General features: G+C 59.3%; 1 protein-coding gene across 1 annotated transcript in view; it reads left to right on the top strand.

Moving 5' to 3' along the window:
- Window positions 1–20551, top strand: part of LOC110084799 (microtubule-actin cross-linking factor 1, isoforms 6/7) — a 41694-nt gene extending 21143 nt beyond the window's left edge. The window contains exons 18-40 of the mRNA XM_078393105.1: window positions 2032–2187; window positions 3705–3860; window positions 3956–4153; window positions 4467–4595; window positions 5210–5383; window positions 5510–5665; window positions 6130–6336; window positions 6475–6612; window positions 7253–7422; window positions 8776–8935; window positions 9206–9400; window positions 13197–13322; window positions 13500–13643; window positions 13959–14147; window positions 14374–14491; window positions 15053–15222; window positions 15971–16133; window positions 16479–16633; window positions 17455–17529; window positions 17896–18013; window positions 18589–18764; window positions 19121–19268; window positions 19732–20551. Coding sequence (XP_078249231.1) covers window positions 2032–2187; window positions 3705–3860; window positions 3956–4153; window positions 4467–4595; window positions 5210–5383; window positions 5510–5665; window positions 6130–6336; window positions 6475–6612; window positions 7253–7422; window positions 8776–8935; window positions 9206–9400; window positions 13197–13322; window positions 13500–13643; window positions 13959–14147; window positions 14374–14491; window positions 15053–15222; window positions 15971–16133; window positions 16479–16633; window positions 17455–17529; window positions 17896–18013; window positions 18589–18764; window positions 19121–19268; window positions 19732–19757 — 3447 coding nt within the window. The 3' untranslated portion in view covers window positions 19758–20551. The remainder of the gene's footprint in view (window positions 1–2031; window positions 2188–3704; window positions 3861–3955; window positions 4154–4466; window positions 4596–5209; window positions 5384–5509; window positions 5666–6129; window positions 6337–6474; window positions 6613–7252; window positions 7423–8775; window positions 8936–9205; window positions 9401–13196; window positions 13323–13499; window positions 13644–13958; window positions 14148–14373; window positions 14492–15052; window positions 15223–15970; window positions 16134–16478; window positions 16634–17454; window positions 17530–17895; window positions 18014–18588; window positions 18765–19120; window positions 19269–19731) is intronic.
- Window positions 20552–23492: the final 2941 nt, after the last annotated feature.

A 23492-nucleotide genomic window follows, 5' to 3' on the forward strand; every position in this document is an offset into this window, starting at 1 on the left:
TCTCTCCTTGCTATTCTTTGGAAGTCTGCATTCAATTTTCTGTAACTTTCCCTATCTCCCTTGCATTTTGCTTCCCTTCTCCTCTCTGCTATTTCTAAGGCCTCGTTGGACAGCCACTTTGCTTTCTTGCATTTCCTTTTCTTTGGGATGGTTTTCGTTGCTGCCTCCTGGACAATGTTACGAGCCTCTATCCAAAGTTCTTCAGGCACTCTGTCCACCAAATCTAGTTCCTTAAATCTGTTCTTTACTTCCACTGTGTATTCATAAGGGATTTGGTTTAGATTATACCTGAGTGGCCCAGTGGTTTTTCCTAATCTCTTCAGTCTAAGCTTGAATTTTGCTATGAGAAGCTGATGATCAGAACCGCAGTCAGCTCCAGGTCTTGTTTTTGCTGACTGTATAGAGCTTCTCCATCTTTGGCTGCAGAGAATATAATCAATCTGATTTCGATATTGCCCATCTGGTGATTTCCATGTATAGAGTCGCCTCTTGTGTTGTTGGAAAAGAGTGTTTGTGATGACCAGCTTATTCTCTTGACAAAACTCTATTAGCCTTTGTCCTGCTTCATTCTGAACTCCAAGGCCAAACTTCCCTGTTGTTCCTTTTATCTCTTGGCTCCCTACTTTAGCATTCCAGTCCCCTAGAATGAGAAGAACATCTTTCTTTGGTGTCAGTTCTAGAAGGTGTTGTAAATCTTCATAGAATTGTTCAATTTCAGTCTCCTCAGCAATGCTGGTTGGTGCATAAACTTGGATTATTGTGATGTTGAATGGTCTGCCTTGGATTCGTATTGACATCATTCTATCATTTTTGAGATTGTATCCCATTACAGCTTTTCCCACTCTTTTGTTGACTATGAGGGCTACTCCATTCCTTCTACGGGATTCTTGCCCACAATAGTAGATATGATAATCATCTGAGCTGAATTCGCCCATTCCTGTCCATTTTAGTTCACTGATGCCCAGGATGTCGATGTTTATTCTTGCCATCTCCTGTTTGACCACCTCCAGCTTCCCAACGTTCATAGATCTTACATTCCAGGTTCCTATGCAGTATTCTTCTTTGCAGCATTGGATTTTCCTTTCACTTCCAGGCACGTCCACAGCTGAGCGTCCTTTCGGCTTTGGCCCAACCACTTCATTAGCTCTGGAGCTACTTGTACTTGTCCTCCACTCTTCCTCAGTAGCATGTTGGACGCCTTCCGACCTGAGGGGCCCATCTTCCAGCGTCATATCTTTTAGCCTTTTGTTTCTGATCATGGGGCGTTCTTGGCAAAGATACTGGAGTGGCTTGCCATTTCCTACTCCAGGTGGATTGCGTTTAGTCGGAACTCTCCACTATGTCCTGTCCGTCTTGGGTGTCCCTGCACGGCATAGCCCATAGCTTCTCTGAGTTACTCAAGCCCCTTCGCCACGACAAGGCAGCAATCCATGAAGGAGAGCAATCCATGAAGGAGCGATCAAGGAGAAAAAGATGCAATATCTCCTGAAGAAGGAGGTTCTCTGCCTGCCGCCCCGCTGCTCGGAGCTCTTGCGCTGGGCTGGACAGCCAGAGTGCTGCAAGGATGGGAGGTGCTCCATGGATCCAAGCCGTGGCAAGGCCACAGCTGAAGGCCACAAGAGTCTTCCCCACGGTTTAACCACAATGCCACAGAGCCTTGCGGCGCAGTCATTAAAGTGCTGTGCTGTAGCTAAAACTGTGCTCCCGACCCGGGGTTCAATCCCAGGTAGCCGGCTCCAGGTGGACTCAGCCTTCCATCCTTCCGAGGTCGGTAAAATGAGTACCCAGCTCGCTGGGGGGACGGGGGGGGGCAATGCGTAGCCTTCATTATTCACTTGCAAACCACCCAGAGACTACTTGAAGCGCTATGGGGTGGTATAGAAGTAGCGTGCTTTGCTTTTTGTTCCCAACACTCTCTCTCTCTCTCTCTCTCTCTCTCTCTCTCTCTCTCTCTCTCTCTCTCTCACACACACACACACACACACACACACACACACACACACACACCCTTCTCCATCGTGTTCCTGTCAGGAGTTCAAGCGAGAACTGTACCAGCGCAAGGTGGACGTAGAAAGCTTGCGGCATCAGGTGGCCCCCAAGGGGGGAAGCCAGAAGGACCCCCCCGCCACTCTCGGCAACTTCCGCCTCCGCTGGAACTGCCTGGAAGATGAGATTGTGAGCCGGCAGGTGAGTTCTCCGGGGCCTGTGGCTGGGGGGGGGGACTTCTCTTGGGGGTGCAGGGTGGATGACCGGTTGGAAGGAAGGCCTTCTGGGCTGGAGGGAGGTGCCTGGGCAGGGAGGGGGGGTTGCATCCTTGGGTGCCCTGCAGGGAAGGAGGGCCGCCCCCCCCCCCAGTGGTCTCTCTGGAGAATTTTGGGAGGTCTCACGGAAGACGGAGGTTTGCCAAGCCCTGCTTACCAGGCAGGGCCGTTGGCTCTTGTCTGGCAGCCGGCTGGAGGTGCTTCCTGCCTTCCCCCCCCCCCCTGCCACCCCCAGGCTCATGCTCAGTGTTGATGAAGGGATGGGCAAGACCACGTACCCCCTCATGCCCAGCTCACTCGACAGCTTAAACGGTGAGAATCCGCTGTGGGCCAGGCCTCACCCTGACCCCGTTTCCTACACAGGGTGGTCTCCCTTCCACATCATACACTGGATTGGTTTCCCAGCCAGTCCATGCAGTCTTCCCAGCCCTCCTTGCTTATAGACTGTCCCATAACTGGGCAGTTTACAATTCGGTTACGCAGGTGACGCATCACCCACCCTCCAGGCCAGCTGGGCACTCAATTTGCTGACCCCTGAGTCCAACTTGAGCCGGCTGCTTGAGCCCGTGGCGATCAAACTCGGATCGTGAGCCGAGTCTTCGCTGCCGTTTAGCCCCTGTATTCAGATCCCTCTTGGAAGCCCCCAGAGAGTAACCTTCTACCCAGGACTGGCTTTGACGTGGAGGTGGCGGACGCCCACTGCCCTTCTCTTCCGTGCCAGCCTGCCAGTCCAGGACTAGCATATGGCTGGCCCTTGCCATCTGCTGGAACATGCCGGGTCTGGCCAATACCTGCCGAGGTTGCACCCTAGAGTTCCAGCCGCCTCCCATTTTAGGGCTCTTCCGTGCTACTTCCCCTTCCTCTATGTGATGATAGGAAATAGGAATCACCTTCCTGGAGGGGGATGTTGCTAAACTAACTGATCTCGTAGTGTTGCAAGCACAGCGATTTTTATCTCTCCCAACTTTATCGTGCCAAACGAGGACAGTAACCTCCACGTGATACTGGATCTCCAGGGGATCCAAAGCCAATACATTCTGCCCCCGCCCCCAATTGTAGATGGACCCAGTTCTGCCGATTATTCCACTCCTACGATGTGGCACCTAGTTTGCATTTTGGAGACCCATAAGATACATACTTTCATGTCAAGAGTGGGGCTGCCCCACCAGCACTTCCAGAGGTTCACCATCAGACTAGACCTTTATCTGGAGGGGCAAGCCCCACATGTCCGCCTTCACAGATGACCCTTCAGAAAACCACACTGACCGTCAGGCGAGCTGCACTTTGGTAGTCCTGGGTGGCCGCTGGAAACGTGGCCACGGACCGGCGCTTCGGATGACGAGCGAGGCTTTGCTGAAGGGAACTTCAGATCGGCCCAGACTGAAGCCCCCCCCCCTGTGCCGCCGGCACTGAGCCGCCCCTCCCGGGCCTTTCCCTTTGCAGCACCAGCTGGAAGCTGCCCTCCTGGGCCTGGGCCAGTTCCAGAACCAGCTGGAGGAGCTTCTGCAGTGGCTTCTGCACACCCGGGCGCAGCTGCAGGGCCCTCCGACCCTCAGCCTGGACCTGCAGACCTGCGAGATCGAGCTGGCCAAGCACAAGGTGAGGGAGGGAGGGAGGGAGGGGGCAGGTGGGCACGAGGGAGAGGAGAGGCCCCAACCCTTTTGGCTGACCCCGTCCCCACCCCACCCGGACAGGTGCTACGGAACGATGTCCTGTCTCACGCCCACACGGTCCGGTCCGTGGAGGAGGCCGGCCAGGGCCTGCTGCTCTCCAGCGGGAGAGACTCGGTGGCCGGGCTGCAGGGCCGACTCCAGCAGCTGAACCAGCACTGGGACTTCGTGCTGGGCGAGACGGAGCGCCGGCAGCTGGAGCTGGAGAACAACCTGTGCCAGGTAAGGCAGGGGAGGGGCCGGGGGGGCACCACCCTGAGCAGCAAGTGGGGGCTGACCAAACTGCCGGCGAAGGGCCTGTGGCTGCCACCCGCCCTGCCGGGGGTCTGCCTCTCCCCGAGGCGTGGGACCATGTGCAGCATCCTCACCTTCGTGCCCGCCTGCCTGGGGCAGCCCAGGAAGCAGAGGGGTGGGGTGGACGTCTCCGCTTGCCTGCCTGCCTGCCTGCCTGCCTGATGCATCATTTTGGGCACCGCCGGAGAAGGAGGAGGAGAGCTCTGCTTGGCTCAGCGGGAACATCGTCGGTCTCTTGCAGGTCCAGGATCTCACCCTGGAGGTCACGGAGCTGCTACAGTGGCTGGAACACGTGGAACTGCAGCTCTTCTTCTCCAAGCCCCTTGGTGGCCCCCCCGAAACCACCAAGGACAAGCTGGCCGCACACGGGGTGAGCCCCTTTGTGGGAAAGGCTCCCCCGCGAAAACCCCTCCCTCCGCCCAGAGACCACAGCAGGGCCTTTCCACTGGGGCCGATTCCAAGGTGCCTGGGCTCCCTTCCCACGGGGAGAAAGGCCAGGCCAGGCCCACTGGAACTGGGGCTCTTCCGGTGGCCCCCTTTCCCACCAGCCTTCCTGCCTTCTCCCTGGGAGCAGGATTGGCCTCAGCCCCGAGAGGCATGACTTTGCCCTTCCTTGGCTCTCCTCCGTTTCCTCCTGGGCTGGCTCGCTTGGAGATATAACTGTCTCCTGATCCCCCTCTTCCCCTTCCTCTGGCCTTTGGAGGCCCCTTCCTTTCAAAAGCCTGGAGATGGTCCATCCCCATCATGGCTTGTAACTTGCGATGGGCTTTTCCTCCAGGAATCTGCCCAATCTCCTTTTAAAGGCCCCTAGGCCAGATGCCCTCACCACATCCTGTGGCAAGGAGTTCCACAGACTACCAACACCCTGGGCCAATAAATATTTTGTTCTTCCACTTCTCTCTCGTGCACCCCAAAGTCCTCAAATCCTGTTCCCACTTACTGGCCCAGTGGGAATCAGGGCGTCACCCCTTCCCCGTTTGACAGGAACTCTGCAAAGAGATGGACTCCAGGCAGCAAGCGTTCCACACCCTCCGAGAGCAGGTGCGGCACCTTCTGGCCACCCGCCACCTGCCCCGGGGGGCTTCCAGCACGGAGCACAGCCTGAGCCTCTTGGAGCAAAAGTGGGCCTCTGTCTCCAGCCAAGTGCAAGAGAGGAAGGTAGGCATTCGGGTGGGTGGGTAGGGCGGGCGGATCCTTCTGCCAAGGCTGAGGGGGTGGTTCTGCTTGGGGACGGTGCCCCAGAGCCAGCCCCCCCGGTCCCACTCCATCCTCCTCTGCTCCCAGGAGCAGCTCAGCGAAAGCCTGACCGTGACCACGGAATTCCACTCCACCGTCCAGGAGCTGCTGAAGTGGGTGGAGAAGATGGAGGAGCGCCTAGGCACCCTCCCCCCGCCCAGCTACATCCTCGACACCGTCACCCACCAGATACAGGAGCAGAAGGTCAGCTGGAGGGAGCTGGAGGGGCCCCAGCCCCCCCTCTCTCTCTGGGGCAGGCGCCATCCTGAAGGGAGCTGCCCCGAGAACCTTGGGCCGCCCCGTGGGGTGGGGCACTCTGTGTCTGTGCCTGTGTCTGTGTGTGTGCGTGCGTGCGCTCTGGCCTGAGCCATAAAATGTACCTGGCTGTAGTCTTTGTGCCAAGGACATCCTGCTGTCCGGGGAGCAGCTGGGAAGCAATGGGGTCGCCCCAATGGGGAAGAGGGCGGTGCCCGCCCAGGCCCTGGAGTCTCAGTGACACTCAGAGCTATAGAGCCCAGGGCCGCTGAGGGAGATGCTCCTGAGGCAGGGCGAAGGCCTCTGCCTTTCTGCCAGGGGCTGACCCTGAGCCCCTGCTGGCTCTCCCTCTTGGCCAGGGGTCAGGGAGGTGCCCGGCCCCTGTGCTCCCTTTCCCCCTTGCTCCCTGGCAGGCCCTGATGAAGGAGGCCCAGAAGCAGAGCGAGAGGGTGGAGGGCCTGGAGGAGGCGGCCGCCCGGGTGAAGGACCTGAGCCGGCCGCAGGAAGGCACCGTCGCCCACAGCCTGGCGCTGAGCGCCAAGGAGCGGCTGGCCAAGGTGCTGCAGGAGCTGAGCGACCAGGGCGGGGCCCTGGACGAGGCCCGCAAGGGGGCCAAGCAGGTACCTGGCTGGGGTGAGGAGGAGGAGGCCCCACCTGAGGGGGGGGAGAGGCCACCCCGCCTGGCGAGCCGCCTGGGGCGTCGGGTGGCCGGGCTGAGGACCCTCGGCCCTGATGGCAGCCCCTCTCTGGCCTTCTAGTTCCACGAGTCGTGGCAGCTGCTTATGGACTGGCTGGAACAGGTGGAGCTGCCCGGGGACCCTGGTGCCACTGCTGCCGTGGCTGCCACCACTGCCCTCAGCCAGGAGGGGATCCGGGCCCTTCTAGCAGAGCACAAGGTGAGCAACCCCTTCACATGGAGGTGGGAGGGAGGGAGGGAGGGAGGGAAGAAGGGCCTGCGTGCGGGGTGGGGGTTGGGGGGGCAGGCTGCCCCATCCCTAGAAATCCTCCCCACCACTCTCCTTCTCTTCCCAAAAGTGGCACCGTGGGTGGGAGAAAGCAAGGGGCAGCCCCTCTGCAGCCCCCACCTCCTTTGCCCGGCTCTCCTACCAGACCCGAGGGAGGGGGCCACCAGGCGGAGTCGCCCTCCATCGCCTGGCCCTCCTCTGGGGCTTCCGGGGGTGTCAAGGGGCTGGCTGGATAGGCTGGTTTATCCCAAGGCAGGAAGGCCCAGTGCACCTTCCCACCCACCCCCCTTCTGTCACGGGGGTGTGTGTGTGTGAAGGCAGAATCCTGGCACAGGCCTTCCTGGTGAAGGGCAGAAGCCCCCCCCCGGGGGGGCCTGAGATCAAAGCCCTCCCACCTCCCTGGCTCTTTGTGGCTTCCCCCGCAGGGGGGCTGAGAGGGGGGTCCTCTGACTCCATTGACCTCTGCCTCAGATCCGAGGGGCCAGGGGAGCTCCCGTGGGGTCTGGCGAGAACAGGCTCCCCGCGCCCTCTCCTGATCTGGGCCTTCTTGGCCCCTTCTTGGCCCACCCAGGAGTTCCAGAAGGTGCTGTGCGCCAAGCGGCCCGTCTATGAGGCCACCCTGCGGAGCGGCCGCCTGATCCGCGAGAAGGCCCGGCAGCCGGAGGACACCCAGCGGCTGGAGGAGATGCTGCAGGAGCTGAAGGCGCGCTGGGACGGGGTGTGTGGCTGGGCGGCTGAGAGGTGGGTGCTGCCTCGGGGGGAGCAGCGAGGGGCTCCTTGGTCTGGCCCGCCGGACCCCACGGCTCTGGCTCCCTCGCCCCCTCCGTTCCTTGTCTCTCCATTCTGGGAATGAGCCCGAGTCTTGGAGACGCCCTTGATGCTCAAAGAGGCTCAGAAGAAGAGCAGCCAAACCCTGAAGCCTCTGGTACACCCAGGAAGCAGGCATCGCCAGGCCCAGCAGCCCCCGACCTCCCCATAGATTAAAGCAAAGGGTTTCCAGGGAGAAGAGGTGCCCCACCCTCTGGGGGCACACGCACACACACACACACACACCATTTTAGAGCCGAAGTATGGTTTCTTTGCTAAAGCCGCCAAAGAGCTTGGGGCCACTTAAAGTCCAGCGAGCGCCATTTGGCAGAAGCTGCTGAGGCCTGCAGCTGACCCGATCAGATGCAAGGAGTGGCCGTGGTGGGGGGTGACAGGGCTGGGGTGAGGGGGGGCTGGAGGGGGTGGAACCTGAGAGAAATTCAAACTGTGCTTGCCTGGAAAAAAACTGAACACTGGATGGTTAAGCTGCTCAGCCGTCACTGGTAGAGGACAAGGGGCAGGTGAGCTGAGCAAGACCCGCGCAGTGGAGAAAAGATACGGCCCTTTCTTTCCTGGGCACAAAGGGTCTTCACTCCCGCCGTGAAATACAGAGGCTGGCGACGCTGTTTGGTCCTCTGCAGGGATGGGCTGGTTCACTCTTAAAGGGAGTCGTCAGACAATGTCTTTGTTGGAACAAACCAGCCTGCCCCCCAGAGTGGCCCTATCCAGATGTTTCTGAGCCTCTGGCTGGCAGGGGCTTCTGCTTTTTTTTGATGCATGTAGGATCATTCTGGTCTGGATTGGTTCCAGCACATGTGATCCCTGGAACCCATCCAAAGGAAGCCTTCTGGTTTGAATTTGCTAATATCCTGAAGTAGCGTAAAAAATTTAGCCACTTCAGGATACAGTGGTGCCCCGCATAGTGACGATAATCCGTTCCGGGAAAATCGTCGCTATCCGGATTCATCGCTATGCGAAAAGAAAAAGCCCATAGGAATGCATTAAACCCCGTTTAATGTGTTCCTATGGACTTAAAACTCACCGTTATGCGAAAATCCTCCATACGGCCGCCATTTTCACTGCCCGGTATGCGAGGAATGGGCATGAAAACACTGTGGCCTAGAACTTGCTCTGACTCCTTCCTTCCTTCCTTCCTTCCTTCCTTCCTTCCTTCCTTCCTTCCTTCCTTCCTGGGTCACTGAGGCGGCCTGGGCTGGACCAAACCCCACACCGCTGCCTCGGGACAGGGGTGGCAGCTTCTCTGCCCCACGACTCCTTCCTTTCCAGGCAGTGCAAGCTGGAGGAGGACCTGCTCTTCTCCGGGCGCTTCACCGATGCCCTGCAGACGCTCATGGACTGGCTCTACCAGGCAGAGCCCCAGCTGGCCGAGGAGACGCCGGTGGCTGGGGACCGAGACGTGGTCGGCACCCTCATGGACAAGCATAAGGTCCGTGGCCGGCCTCTCGGCCCTCCAGTGTCCGCACGAGATGGCTGGGGAGGAAGGTTCAGGTTCCCTTCCGCTGCGGGTCCCAGCTGGGGCAGGGGGAGTGGGGCAGCCCCACGGCTCTCCGAGGTCTCCTCCAGAGTCAGCGACACCCCTCCCCTGAAAGGGGAAGGAAGCTGTGAGCGTCTCCCTGCTCCGCCCCACTGCCCTGATCCCCTGGCGGCAGCCCCTGGCAGGAGCGCCGCCCATCCATCCCCTCTTTTGCTCCGGCAGGTCTTTCAGAAGGAGCTGGGCCAGCGGGCCAGCTGCATCAAGACCCTGAGGCGGTCTGTGCGGGACCTGATGCGGGGCGGCGGCTGGGACTCCCAGTGGCTGCAGAGGCAGGTGGAGGAGCTGGGCCATCGCTGGGAGCTGGTCTGCCAGCTCTCTCTCTCCAAGCAGGACCGGCTGGAGGCTGCGCTCAGGCAGGCAAGTGGACTGCGGGGGGGGGTGGGGGAATGGGGGGCAGCGGCAAGGCTGGCTGGCTGGCTGGCTGAGGGTGCGATTGGGTTCATGTTGCCTGTAGGCCTCCTTCGGTCTCGAGAGACGACGGGAACGTCCTCTGAATCGAGGTCTTGGAACAGGGTCTCGCGTGGCTGAGGTGGCCCATTCGAGAGTGACACAGTCCCTTCCACATGTTGCCCAAGGGCAGCGAAAGTGTTGCGGCTGTTGTTGTTGTTGTTGTTGTTTCGACTTACATACCGCCCCATAGTGCTGAAGCACTCTCTGGGGAGAGGCAGGAAGAGGGCCAGAGGTGCCCCACTGAGGCCGACTGGAGCATCCAGGTAAACAGAAGGAGGGCCCCTCGAATGAAAGCAGGGCTAGAACGAGGGCCTGGGTGAGAAAAGAGAGAAGAGCAAGAAGGAGGAAGAAGTCCACGTCAATGGGGTCGTGCAGATGACAGACCGTCTGAGGCAAGCAGTGTAAAAAGCCTCAAAGCAATTCGTAGGGCGGGCGGGCGGGCGGGCGGGCCTCCTCTTGGGCTTGGGAGCCTCTGGGGCATCCCCAACACAGGGCAGGTGTCGGAAGGTCTGCATCAAAAAAGGGAACGGCATCCACGGCGGGCAGCCCCCTCTGGCCTTCGCTCGGCTCCTTCGTCAGCCGGAAGAGTCTGATGCCTGAGCAGTTCTGCAGGGGCCCTGAACAACTTCATAGACCTCTAGGGGGAAAAACCAACAACCCAGAAGCCTGTGTTCATCACAGCTGATCCTGGTCCCATTTAGGGTTAATTCCAGAATGAAATCAGACAACCATTGCCAATTGTATCAAAATCCAGATATTGAAAGTACTATAAATCTCTTTCTTGTTGCAATGATTCCAGACTTGGCTATTTCTACAAGCTGTATTTATCAACATTGCTCCTATGTTATATGCATAAAAATACTTCAGAGTTGTAAAATACATCTAAAAGACTTACAGCTATGGGGAAAAAAACTGTAGGCACAAATTCTTAAAAATACTGTATGTGAAAAAGAAACTGAAGTTGCAGGCAAATACTTAAGTCAGAATTCAGTCCAAAATACAGGAGCATAAAAGGTATAATAAAATGCACAAAATAATGTTTTAATTGCATGGTAAAAATGCAGGAACTTATGATCTGAAAAGGCACAATCAAAAAGCTGAGAATAAATCTCTAAAACACATCATTTAAAAATTTTAAAAAATTATAAAATTACTGCATCATCAAATGCCATCTGCTGGTCATGTCAACACATTGCAACATTTAAATAATATATTTTTCCATGTATAAGACATGCCCTTTTCTAACCCAAAATTAAGAAATCAATAGTTCAAACATAAAACAGAATGCATTTTTATTTAATAATTAGGTAAAATTTACATACCAGTACCATCATATTAGGGACATGGCAGTGCTGCGGGTTAAACTGCAGAAGCCTCTGTGCTGCAAGGTCGGAAGAACAGCCATCGTAAGATCGAATCCACGTGATGGAGGGAGCTCCCGTCGCTTGTCCCAGCTCCTGCCAACCTAGCTGTTCAAAAGCATGTAAACGCAAGTAGATAAATAGGTACCACCACGGTGGGAAGGTAATGGCGTTCCGTGTCTAGTCGCGCTGGCCATGTGGCCACGGAAACTTGTCTTTGGACAAACGCTGGCTCTACGACTTGGAGACGGGGATGAGCACTGCCCCCTAGAGTCAATTGGACTAAATGTCAAGGGGAGCCTTTGCCTTTACCGTCATGTTATGCATCATAGTTTAACTTTATTCAGCCTTTAGGCTCAGAACACTTGGACATTAGGAGCCCCTGTTGCATCTAAGCACTGTTGCAGTTGGTTTGTTCAGCATCAGCTGACATCAGTTACATAATTCTCCTGACTGTAGGATGCTAAGCTTCCTGATTGGAGGAAGCCTGTTTGCTGAGGAAAGGTACGGACTGTTTTGTTCTCACCTCAGCTTACTTCCATGTATAAAACGACCCTCAATTTTTAGTCTAACGATTTTAGGAAAAAGTAGTGTCTTATACATGGAAAAATACGGTAAACCCATGGTTTCAGTATCTTTTTAATTCTCTCCTTTGTTTACATTCATATTTGACTGATAGCCATGAAATACATTCTTTTATTTATTTTATTTATTTATTTATTTGATTTATATCCCACTCATCTGGTAAATCTATACCACTCTGAGCAGCTAACAGGAACATGTATACAATTATAATAAAATAAATTAAAAATATCAATTAACAGAAAATGACAAAAATCATAAATAATCGTAAATAGTAAATAGATAAAGAAGAGAAAAATAAATTAAGTTAGATTAGGTGCTGGCAGGAGGGAAGGCCTTGACATAGAGCCATGTTTTTAGTTGAGTTTTGAATGTACCCAGCGTAGGGGCCGCGCGAATCTCAGGAGGGAGATTGTTCCAAAGGCGAGGAGCCACCGCCGAGAAGGCCCGGTTTCGTGTCTTCTCCCTCCAGGCCTCTCTCGGCGTCAGGCTCCTCAGCCTCACCTCCTGGGTCGCGCGGGTGGTCCGGGTAGAACTTGGTGGGTGAAGGCGTTCCGCCAAGTATCGGGGTCCTAAACCGTTTAGGGCCTTATAAGTGAGCATTAAAACTTTGAAGTCAATACGGAAACGAATGGGCAGCCAATGCAGTCTAGCCACCCTCAGGACTTCCGTCTTGTCTGGGTTCAGCCTCAGCCCGTTCTCCTGCATCCATTCCAGTACGGCCTCCAGGCAGCGCTGAAGGGACAGAACGGCTTCTCCTGCAGTTGGTAAAAAGGAGATGTAGAGCTGGGTGTCATCGGCATACTGATGACACAAGGCTCCACACCCCCTGATGACCCCGCCCAGCGGCCTCATATAGATGTTAAATAGCATTGGGGAGATAATTGACCCCTGTGGAACCCCACAGTTGGAGTTCCATGTTATTGCTTTCAGACTCAGCTGGAGAGCTGGCTGATTGCTTTGCAGTGACCTTGAACATAATCCTCATCATGCGCCATCAGGTCAATTCTGACTTATGAAGACCCTTTTCAGGATTTTCCCAGAAGATAGTATTCAGAAGTGGTTTCTCCTGGGGTGCCCTGGGGATCCGCAGGTGGCCCAAGGCTAAAAAGGCTGCCTCTCTTCCAGGAGGCACAGTGGGGACCGAGCTCCCAGTCTCAACTTTCAGGATATAGCTGTTCAAACCTCATTTTTAAATCACAATGTGCGTTTTCCAGGGCTGCTTTTTCTACACCCCCTCCCCTTAATTTATACATTCAAAATGTCCCATCTTGACACCTTGGGCCTGAGGGATTCCTCCTCTGACTGCATGTCCTTGGAGGCCCCAAGAAAGGGTTACAACCCACCAGTTTGAAGCTTGGGTGGGTGTGGAGCCTCAAAGACTCTGAAGGGATTTCAGCCACACAGACCATTCAGCTGAAGACAGAAATGTAGGCACAAGATGAGAGGAAGACCGGCGGGTTGTAGGCGCAGGAGTAAACATGTGCGGCAGAGGATCCGTGCCTTCTGCTCGTGCCAGGGAGAACTGCGGGACCAGCGGGAGGGGGGTTGACCCTGGGCCGGCTGCCCTTCTAGCCCTTCCGCAGCTCCTCCACCCGGCCACCGCCACCCCAACGCTGCAGGGATTCACCCGGTTCTGCCTGCAAAGCCCCCAGGGCATCCCAGGGCCCCTTCCCTGCGTGGGCTGGGCAGCTCCGGGCCCGAGGGAGTGGGCTGTTGCCGAAGCCCCTGCAGAGACGCCGCCTGCTCTCGCCCGCCAGGCCGAGGAGTTCCACCGCCTGCTCCACTCGTTCCTGGGCCACCTGGCCGAGCTGGAGCGGTCGGTCAAGCGCACGGCCCTTCCGACGGACGAGGCAGCCCTGCGCGAAGGCCAGCAGCAGCTCACGGTAAGAGCCCGCCGGTGGGAGAGGGCGGTGGCAGCGGCGGCAGAGGGAGGGGAACCCCTTCCCTGGGGAGGGGCTGTCGCCACTGTCCCTTGCACCACTGGGGCCGCCTCGGCCTTGCCCACTCCCGGTCCTTGCGGGGTGTGGCGGTCTCTGAGCCCGCTGCCCTCTCCCCGGCAGGAGCTGAGGCAGGGGTTGCAGTGCCAGCAGCTGGAGCTGGAGTGCCTGGTCTCCCTTGGGGAGGAGATCCTGAGCGCCTGCCACCCGGATGCCGTGATCCCGCTCCGGTCCTGGGTCGCCGTGGCCAAGAGCCGCTTCCAGGAGGTAGGCGGTGGGGAGACGGGGGGAGCGGGACCGTGGGGTGCTGCCAGGGCAGGCCTGGCCTGGGGTGAGGAGCGCCGCCTTATGGTGGGGGGTGGGGTGGGCGCGTAGTCCCCTGCCCGCTTTGGGGTAGGGGCTGATCCGGGCAGCCTCCTCGCAGGAGCAGCTGGCGCTGGGAGGGAAGGGCTGGGGGGCTGATGGGGGAAGGCGGCAGATGGCGGGGAGGCAACCCCCCCTCACAGAGCGTAGCCCACCAGCGGCCTTCCTTCGGGACCGGGTGGGGCTCTGCTTCACCCCTCGTGGCTTGGGGGCCCACAGGTGCTCAGCTGGGCCGAGCAACAGGAGGAGCAGCTCCAGGCACGGCTGGCCTCTGTGGTGGCTGAGCAGGAGGAAGTGGCGCAGCTCCTCGACTGGATCGGGGCCGCCGAGGAGGCCCTGAGTCTGCGGGAACAAGAGCCTCTGCCGGAGGATGCCGAGCAGCTGGAGGAGCTCAGCGCTCAGCATGCGGTGCGTAAGGATGTGGCTGCCCCCCGCCCCCCCGGGCACCGGCTGGCAATACTTTGGGGGGGGGCGAGGGGGTGAGTGACGGCATGAGGGAGCCTTCTGCAGCCCCTGGCCTCCCAGAGAGCAGCTCTGGGCTGGGAGCAGGGGGACGCAGAGGCTCAGCCCACGGAGGGGCACTGTCCCCCCCCACCCCACACCCCCTCTGACAGCTGCCTCTTGGACCTGCCAGGTGTTCATGGAGGAGCTGAACCGCAAGCAGCCAGAGGTGGAGAAGGTCACCCAGAGCGGCCGGCACAAAGTCCCTAAGGAGCTGGGGTTGGCAACCGCCCCCCGGAAGCTGTCTTCCCGTGAGTCCCCCCCCCCTGCATGCATTGATTCCTGCATAATAGTATCTGGCGGGGGGAGGGCAGAGACATGTCCTTGAAGCTGGTGGACACCCACCTGCTGTGAAATGCACCCCGGCCCCCACCACCCCGCTGCAAACCCCCCAGTTCTTGGGTTGTTTTTTTTTCTTTACTTCTGGGACTTCCAAGGGGCTAGAAGCATGTTTGTGAGGTGCCCCATGGCCCCACAGGTGCCCCATGGCCCCACAGGTGCCCCATGGCATGTTGCAGTCCTGGGGCTCCCTTTCCTGGGCCCCATGAGCAGCATTTCGGCCTGGACAAGGCTCAGCGGGGGGGGGACGATCCCTGAAGCAAGAGCAGCCTTACCAAATGCCCGCCCGGTGGGACTGGGGACTTGAGAGAAGGAGCAGGTGGGGGGGAGGGAGAAAAAAGGGCTTCCTGAAAGCTGGCAGGTCCTCGTTTGTGGCAGGAAATGTGGGGGGTGGGGTGGGGGCGGGTGAGGTCACTCGCAGCCCCCCCCTCTGCTTGTCCTTGCCGAAGCTGACCGGATTCTCCCTCTTGCAGGGCGCCGGGGCACCCACCGACACTCCCTGCGGGCGCCGGCGGTGCCTCTGGAGGAGAGGGAGCCCCGGAACCCTCACCTGGCCCAGGTGGGGCACCGCTGGCAGCAGCTGTGGCTCCTGGCCCTGGACCGGCAGTACCACCTCCAGACGTCCCAGCAGCGCCTGCGAGAGGTGGGGGGGCAGGGGCAGGCGGGGCCCAGGGAGCTGGGGACAGGGGGCTGGGAAAGGGCCCCCACCCCATCGCTCAGGCAGACGGGGCCCGTGGGCGCGCACGCGGGGGGGGGGGAGAACACAGCTGTCTAGGGCCACAGGCCAACAGTCCGTGCGAGGACTGGATCCTTGAAGGATGTCCCCCCCCCTTCTTGCTCCGTTCGCCTCAGGCTGGATCTGCCGCTGTTGGCAAGGCCTTCCCCAACCCAGACCCCAACCTTTTCCTCCTCCCGCCCTGCTGGCAGGCTTCCCTGAGGCTTCTCCACCTGGGGCGCGGGGGCCAGAGGTGCCCCTGGCCAGCCGTCCTCGTCCCCCCCCCCGCCAGCCATCCCTCTTTCCAAGGGCAAGTGTCATGCTGGGCAGGGAAGGTGGAAGGGATGGCCCGAGGAACAAGTGGAGCATGCACATGCGCACGTACACGCACACACACACGCGCGTGCACGCACACACACACACACAGAGGCAGACTGCTAGGTTTCCAGGTCAGTTAGGGGTATTTGGGTACCTGAGAGAGAAAATTTTGCAAAGGTTCCCCCCACCTCCCACCCCCCCAGGAAAACAATGGTCATCATAACTTGGGTTGGTAGCCTTTTGCTGCCTCTTCACAGCCGCACCCAGAATCGTTGCCCAAGGAGGCTGCCTTGCTCTGCCTAATGGCCGGGCCAGCCGTGGGGCAGGGCCCTGGTTTCATTGTCGTTTCCCCACCCAGCTAGAAGAGTTTGCACACTTTGACTTTGCGGTGTGGCGGAAGCGTTACATGCACTGGATCAGCCAGATGAAATCGCGGGTCCTGGACGTGTTTCGGGGCATCGACAGGGACCAGGACGGGCGCATCACCGAGCAGGAGTTCATTGAGAGCGTCCTTGCCTCCAGTGAGTGCAACCGCGACACCCGTTGGGGGGGACTCGGGCGGTTGGACGCTCCCACCTGGCTGTGCTGATCTCCGGTCGCTTTGTGGGCCCTGGGGGGGGGCCTCCCCGGGGACACAGAAGACCCCATTTGGCTGCTGGAGTACTCCCCGGGTGGCCCTCTCCCTCCTCCGGCCCACCTCTGCCCTGGCCGGGCCATCGCTTCTCCCCTGGCGACGTGGGTCAGGCCACATCCCAGCATAGCCCAGCAGTGGCCTTGTGCCTTCCTTCGGCCCCCAGCCCCTGGCCCTAGGGGGTGTGGGGAGGTGGGGGGCTGGTCAGTCCCTCTCCTCTTCTTCCTCTTCGCAGAATTCCCCACCAACACCCTGGAGATGAACGCTGTGGCCAAGATCTTCGACTTGAATGGAGACGGCTTCATTGACTACTACGAGTTTGTCAGTGCCCTCCACCCCAGCCGGGACGTGCTGCGCCGGGCAGCGGATGCGGACAAGATCCAGGATGAGGTCTGGCAAAGAGGGTCTGACACACACACACACCCACCCCAAAATCCTGGGCAGGAGGGGCTCTGCATGCATTTACATGGGGCGCCGCACAAGGGGTGCATGTGTGGATACCAGTTTGGTAGCGGGTTAAGGTGTTAAGTCCTGTCAAGCCACATCCAGCTTTTAGCCACTCCATCTGGGATATATAAGGGATGGTTTTACCAGGGGCAGCCCTCCCCCCACCCCACCCCACCCCCGTCGCCCCCTGGTAAGTTTCCACGGTTGAGCTGGAATGCAAACTCAGGTCTCCAAGCCCTCGTCGGATCCTCTTATTCGTGGCACAACCTCAACTCTGCAGTTTGGTGTGCTCGTAGATAACCAGAGAACAGAGTTGCCACACGTGTGTGTGTGTGTGTGTGTTCTGTGCCATCCAGTCGGAACCGACTTGCAGCAACCCTCGGAGGCCTTTCCGGGCAAGGGGGTGCTTTGGAGGCGTGGTTCTACCCGCTCCGCTCCTCCCCGAGTTCGTTTCCATTTGCTGAGCCAGGGCTGGAACCCTGTTCTCCAGGCTCCTTGGCCATCACTCTACCTGCTACGCCCCACGGGGCGCTTGGAAGGCCGGTCTTCTGACCACTCCCCAGGAGTTAGTTGGAGTGGACCTGCCTGTGTGAGTGTGTGTGTGTGTGTCTGTGTGTGTGTGTGTACAAAAGGACTAGCATTAAGCGCGGAAATGGATGGGGGTCTCCAGGGTGTGTGCGTGACCCTGTGCCAGCCTGAGACCCCCCCTCATGCCCCTGTCCCTTCCCCTCTGACCCTCACCCCCTCCTCCTCGGGTGGCTCAGGTGAACCGGCAGGTGGCCCAGTGCAGCTGCGCGAAGCGTTTTCAGGTGGAGCAGATCAGCGCTAACCGTTACCGGGTGAGTTCCTGGGTGGGCCTAGGGACCCCCCACCCCTTCCCTCGCTTTCCAGGCAGGACGGGGGGCCTGTGGCAGCCCCATTGGAAGGCCAGGTCTCCGGGTGGGGAGCCTGGGCTTCCCTTCAGCTGGCCTCAGAGGGGGGGGGAAGGGGGAAAGAGGCTGGGTGAGGCTCCTCGGGGGGGGCTCCCACTTTGAGGCCAGGCACCCACAGCTGCAAGGGGGACAGGGGGCCCTCCTTCCCCACCCCAAACCTGAGAGGCAGCTGCGAGACCCTCGTGCCCTGAGGAGCCCTTCAGGTGTCTCTTGGAAACGTCGCCCTCCTCCTTCTCCCCACGGCTAACCGCCTCTTTCCTGCCTTGCTTGCAGTTTGGGGAATCTCAGCAGCTGCGCATGGTCCGCATCCTGCGCAGCACATTAATGGTGCGGGTTGGTGGAGGATGGATTGCCCTGGATGAGTTCCTGGTGAAGAATGACCCCTGCCGAGGTGCGTGCCCACCGGACCTCTGCCTGCGCAAGGCTGCCGCCTCCCCGCCTCCGCCCAGATCCTCCCTCACAGGGCCTGGCACAGGGGCCAAGACTTGGGGGCGCCCTTCCTCTCCTCCTCCCCTTCCTCCCGGCACCCCCATCTCTTTGGGGGCAGAGCCTCTTTCCAAGTGGGGAGGGTCTCCCTCCTGTGGGTCCATCTGAGTTTCAGGCTTTCTTTGGGGGGAGGGAGGGGCGCACCCGGCAGCTTTGCCTGTGCTGCCGTCAGCGGCCCCCAGACCCACCGTTCAAGGCCTGTCGCCTCCCCCCCCAGACTGGCCCTCCCAGCCTCAGGCCCCAGCCGGCATGGCCCCACCTCGGTTCCCTCCTGGCCCTGCTTCCCCTCCTTCCCTCCTGGCCCTGCTTCCCCTCCCGCTATCCTCCCGAAAACCCCAAATGGGTCTTGGTCACCGCAGCCCCCATCGGCCCAGAGGTGGGGGCGTCTCTTTCTGGGGGCAGGCCTTGTGGCGGCCACGGCCACGGCTCGCCACCATCCCCGAGGGACCAGACCTTTTTCTCTCCCCTCCCCCCCCCCAGTGAAGGGAAGGACTAACGTGAAGATCAATGAGAAATACCTCTCCCCGGACCCCCAGGCGGGGGGCAGGGGGCCCACCGGCCAGTCCACTCCCGCCTCCAAGGTGCTCTCGCCCAGCGGCTCCAGCCTCAGCCTCTACAGCAGTGCCTCTGCCCCCAGCAGCCCCCTCCCCAGGAAGGTAAGCCGGCCAGCGCCCGCCGGATGGGCAGCGGTTCCCCTCCTCCATGGGCACGTGGCTCCAGGGGTGGGGGTGGGATGATAGCTGGGGGGGGGAGAATGAGCAACGGAGGCAGGGGGGGCTTGCACATGCAGGCGTGGAGGTGCGTGGTGCGCCCTGGGAAGAGAGAGGCTTTGGGTGGGCTGTGCCGAGGTGGGGGTCAGAAGGCAGCCCCTGCCTGGCAACCCCTGGAGGGGGGGCTTCTCCTCCCTGTGCTGCCGCCCCCCCCTCCCTCCAGCCAGGCTGAGGAGTGGGTTTCACTTGGTCGTGGAGCCCGGTGGTCTGCCTGGGTCTGCTTCTCCCCTCCTCTCTTCCAGTCCGTCCTGCGGAGGACACGCTCCGGGGACCGTTCTCTCCACTCGTGCAGCTCTCTCCTCCCTGATGGGCCTGAACTGACCTTCGTGGGAACTGCCCGGGAGGGAAGCGACCCCGACGGGGCTCCCGCGGAGGCTGAGCCGCCACCAGGTGAGGGCCCTGGACTGGGCGTCTGCCTCCCGAGAGGGTGGAGGGGGAAGCCCCCCCAACTCCTTGCAGGCTTCCTGAGCTAGAGTCACGGGGGGGGCTGTAGCGGGGGGCAGGCTCACCAATATTAAAACTGTGCAGTAACAACAGGTTGAAAAAGTATTTTAAAAAAAACTTTTATGCAAATGCAATTAATCAACAGTCAAGGTTAAAAGCAAGATCAGGTTCAGCCCATGGTAGCCCAGAGAGCTGCTAGGGGAGCCTAGCCTGACCCCCGGCCTTGCCCCCCCCTCCAGTTTCTTGGTGAGCCTCCTTGCTGCCCCCCCCACACACACACACATCTGAGAACGCAACTCCTTCCGGTCTGCCTCCTCCGTTCCCTGCTTTGGAAGGTGGGGCAGCCAGAGAGCAGGGACGAGGTGAGATTGTTCCTCATGGTGGCTTCTTCTTCTCTGCTTCTTCCTAGACCCCCCCGGAGGACCCCCACCCTGAGCGGCCCTGCAGCCCTGGTCTCAGAATGAGGGACAGGCCGCCTGCCCGTCCGTCCGTCCTGGCAGCTGGACCCCCAACCGCCTGGAGCCCTAGGCAGAGGCCCCTTCCTCCCACTGGGCCCAAAGAGGGGGTGGGGGCCCCTAAGGGACCGGGCTGAGACACTCTGCCCCCCAACCCTCTGACAGCCTAGAAAGGGGGCCCAGGGCCAACCCCGGGGACCCCTTAGAGGCGGCTACGCAGGTGCCCCCCCCCAGTGCCTGCTCTCCAGGCCTCCCACCCGGCCACCCTCAATGGTGCCCCTCCCGTCCATAGAACCTGGGTTACAAGAACACGCCCCCCCTCTTCCCTCATCAGGGACTTTTTAGAACTAGATGTTCCCCCTTCCAGGCCCCACCCTTGCCACCGCCGGCCCGGAGCCTCTTGTCCTGCCCCCCCCCCGCCGGCGGCCTCTGTGAGCTCTGCCTCCCTGTTTGCTTGGCGTGGTCTCTACCCCTGCCCCCCAAGCCCAGCCCCACAGCCCACCCACCCCCCAGGGCCTGGAGAGTGTTGGCCTTTTGCTGAGGGACCTGTCTGGGCAGGGGTAGCCCCCCTCCCCACCCCTTCCTCTGCCCCCCCCCACAGGCACCGGGTTCAGGGCAACCCTGGTTCTCTGCCCCCTCCTTCCTCCCAGAACACGCCCAGGGGTGTCTCACAAGCCGAGCGGCCCCCCATGGCACACGGGATGGCTCTCGGGGCTGTGGCTTGCTCTGAAAGCAGCACGAATAAAAGCTGGGAGTTCTGGCTTGGTCACCTTCTCCTCGCCTGCCTTTGTCCTTTGGCCTGCCTGTCGGTCTGCAGACGCGCTCTGTGCTTGTGTGTGTGTGTGTGTGTGTGTGTGCGTGTGAGAGAGAGAGAGCGAGAGAGAGAGAGAGAGGGGTGGGCTGGCCTGGATGGTCTTTTGAGGAGGCCTTGAGGGGACCCCTTGGACCAAGCTCCCAGTGGCTGCTCTGCTCTCCCCCACCCCAGTATCTGGTGCTAGCAAAGGTGGGTGGCAGGTAGAGCCCCCCCCCCGCTTCTTCTGGTCCTGGCGCAGCTGCTCTGAAGCCACCTTCCCCAATCTGGAGAGGCAGGAGGGGGGGTGTATCTTGCTGGCGACCCTCCCTCCCTCCCATTCCGGCAGAAGAAGAACAGGCTTTTCCCACCTCTGGCATCACTCAGGATGGGCTCCACGGCTCTCCCTCCCGCCTCCAGCCTGGGTGCGGTTTCTCTGCTTCTGGGAGGTCACTGCCCCACGGCATCCCTGGAGAGGGGCTCACCGCCCTGGGGACTACAGAGAGAGAGCAGGGCTGAGCACACCCTGCACCCACCCACCCCTGTCCTCTTCCTGGGCTTGGCTCTGACAGGCCTTAGACAAAGAGGGAGATTCTACATCCACTGAGCCCAAGGTTTGAAAGCACCCTGTGCTCAGCGCCCAAACTGCTTGCCTCTGTTCCCTGCTGCAGATCCCCCATCAGTTCTGCAAGCCGGTTAGGCCCGCTCCTCCATCCTTGGCACCGTGGGAGGAGTGCCCAGGCGTGCGGGCCAAGAGAGCCCCAGGAGAAGGGCTTGGAGCAGCAGGAAGCCTCTCCTTTGGGACAGGTAGCTCAGGTCTGTAAGGCGCTCCTGTTGCCCAGACGACCCCCAGAAGGGCCTGGTGGGCCAGGGTGGGGAGGGATACTGGATCCGGGAGAGATTGTCTTGACTGTCAGAAAATCATCTTGTCTCCATCACTCAGCGCTCGGCTGCAGCTGGCAGTCTGAGGGCTGCGTGTGTGGCCGCAAAGCCTGTGAGTCTGCTTGGCTCCCTTCCTCGCGTCCTCAGAAGCCTCCTGCCCCATTCTTCGCTGCGTGGCCCCCGGCTTGTCTTCTTCCAGGGCAACCTGAGACGCTGGGAGGGCAGAGACTGACCTGAGGTGATTCCCGGTGGGAACTTCCAATGTTCCTCCAGTGGCTGGATGTGTTTATGTCCTCAAACTGGACATTTCTCTGAAGTGCTAGGCTTGGCCTGTGGACTGGAAGAAAGGGCATTTTGTTCTTTTTCCAAGCTGGGACTTTCAGCTGGAAGGGAAAGATGGAGCCATGAGGTCTTAGCAGAGCTGGATCCCCACCGAGAGGTGGCCACTTCCCTTGCAAAAGCCTCTCCCACCACAAGGAATTACAGGTGTGGCTGCCATCAGGAACAGCCAGGCTCCAGATACCCCCCCTCTTCCATCCAGATGTTTAGGGAGTTTATCAGTCATTTTGCCAAAGCCCAGAAACACAGTACTTAGCCGCTCAGAGTGGTATTGACCTACCAGATGGGTGGGATACAAATCAAATAAATAAATAAATAAAATAAATACTTAACGATATGGTTGTGAAAGTCGGAAAACACCAGTGGTACGTACATAGTTTTGTCCGGTCCTCCATGTGGGCAGAGAAATTCTGTTTTAAAATAATGCACTCAACTGTCCGAATCTGAAAAGCAGTTTACTCCAGAGAGGGGAAAGAAAAACAGCAGAAAGCAGCCAACTTTCACGTACAAGCAAGCGCAGCACTCAGAATAAAATCGAAAAGTCTGCCTGCTGGCAACCGGTGAGTTACTGGAACAGAGTCTTGGGTTTCCAAGCAGGTGCAGGTGGGGTTGCAAAATTCCTTGGCAGAAAGGATGGTCTGAGGAAGAGCTGCGTAGCCTCAGATGGACAGGCTACTAGAAAAACAAGAAAGCAGCAAACTTTCCTTCGTACAGGAATCTGAATCATGTCAACCATGGTCATTGCCTTGTCCGATTTATTTAATTTCTTTAAAAGGTTTACTATATCCTGCCTTCCTCCTAAAAAGGGCCCAAAGTGGCTGCTCCACAACCTCCATCTCTGGAGCGGCAAAACAGGGAGCTGCTTCCTGGCCAGGCCTTTCTCCAAAGGCGGGACCCTCGGCTTGCCTCTCCAAAGGTCCACCCCTTCTAACCAAAGGCAATGCTGTGCAGAACAGCTTAAATTGGGGGCCCGGTGTTAGGAAGCAAGAAGGGGGGTGCTCAGCCCCTGGAGGTCGCTAGGCAGAGCGGTGACTTACCAGATGCACGGGCTGGGGGGGGGAGCAAGGCCCTTTTGCTACTTTGACACCTGGCGGCAGGCAGACTGGCGCCGGCGCCCTTTCTTCCAGAAGAACCCACCCTCGAGGGTGGGGCCGCCTTGTCCACTGACCCTCTCACTGGGGAGGCAAGCAAGGTGGGGAGCCCGGCAAAGGCCATCCTGACATGTAGGCGTGGGGCCACAGGTAGGACATGGCGCAAACGGAAGGAGAACACCTACCCAAAAGCCAGGGGGTGCATGGCCTGCATTTCTGGGCTCCCAGCAGCCATTGCTCTAACCGCAGTTCCAGTTCCCCTGGTGCGAGTGTGCACACGCGTGTGTTCCTAGCCCTGCCTGGCAGGTCACGCTCATGCCGTGGGTCAAGGCTGCCCCAAGGGCTTTGCAGGGCCCTGGCCTGCCGTGCTGGCCAGCGTGCCCTTCCAGCCGACTACAACTGCTCTCCTGCTTGCTGGGCTGTGCAGTCGGCCTCTTGTGACGAGGAGGAATCCCGTTTACCCTGTCGAGAGGAGGGCGAGGTTTCCACCGCTCAGCCTGCCTGTTTGGTTTCGCCTCCCAGTGAGATGTTTGCCTGTGTGACCTTTCAACCTGCTCTCGTGGTCTTTTTTGGAAAAATGGTTTCCTGACTCCCAAAAACTGGGCAAGCCGAC

The sequence above is a fragment of the Pogona vitticeps genome, chromosome 4 (assembly GCF_051106095.1).
Source record: "Pogona vitticeps strain Pit_001003342236 chromosome 4, PviZW2.1, whole genome shotgun sequence".
In the NCBI taxonomy this organism is placed as follows: Eukaryota; Metazoa; Chordata; class Lepidosauria; order Squamata; family Agamidae; genus Pogona; species Pogona vitticeps.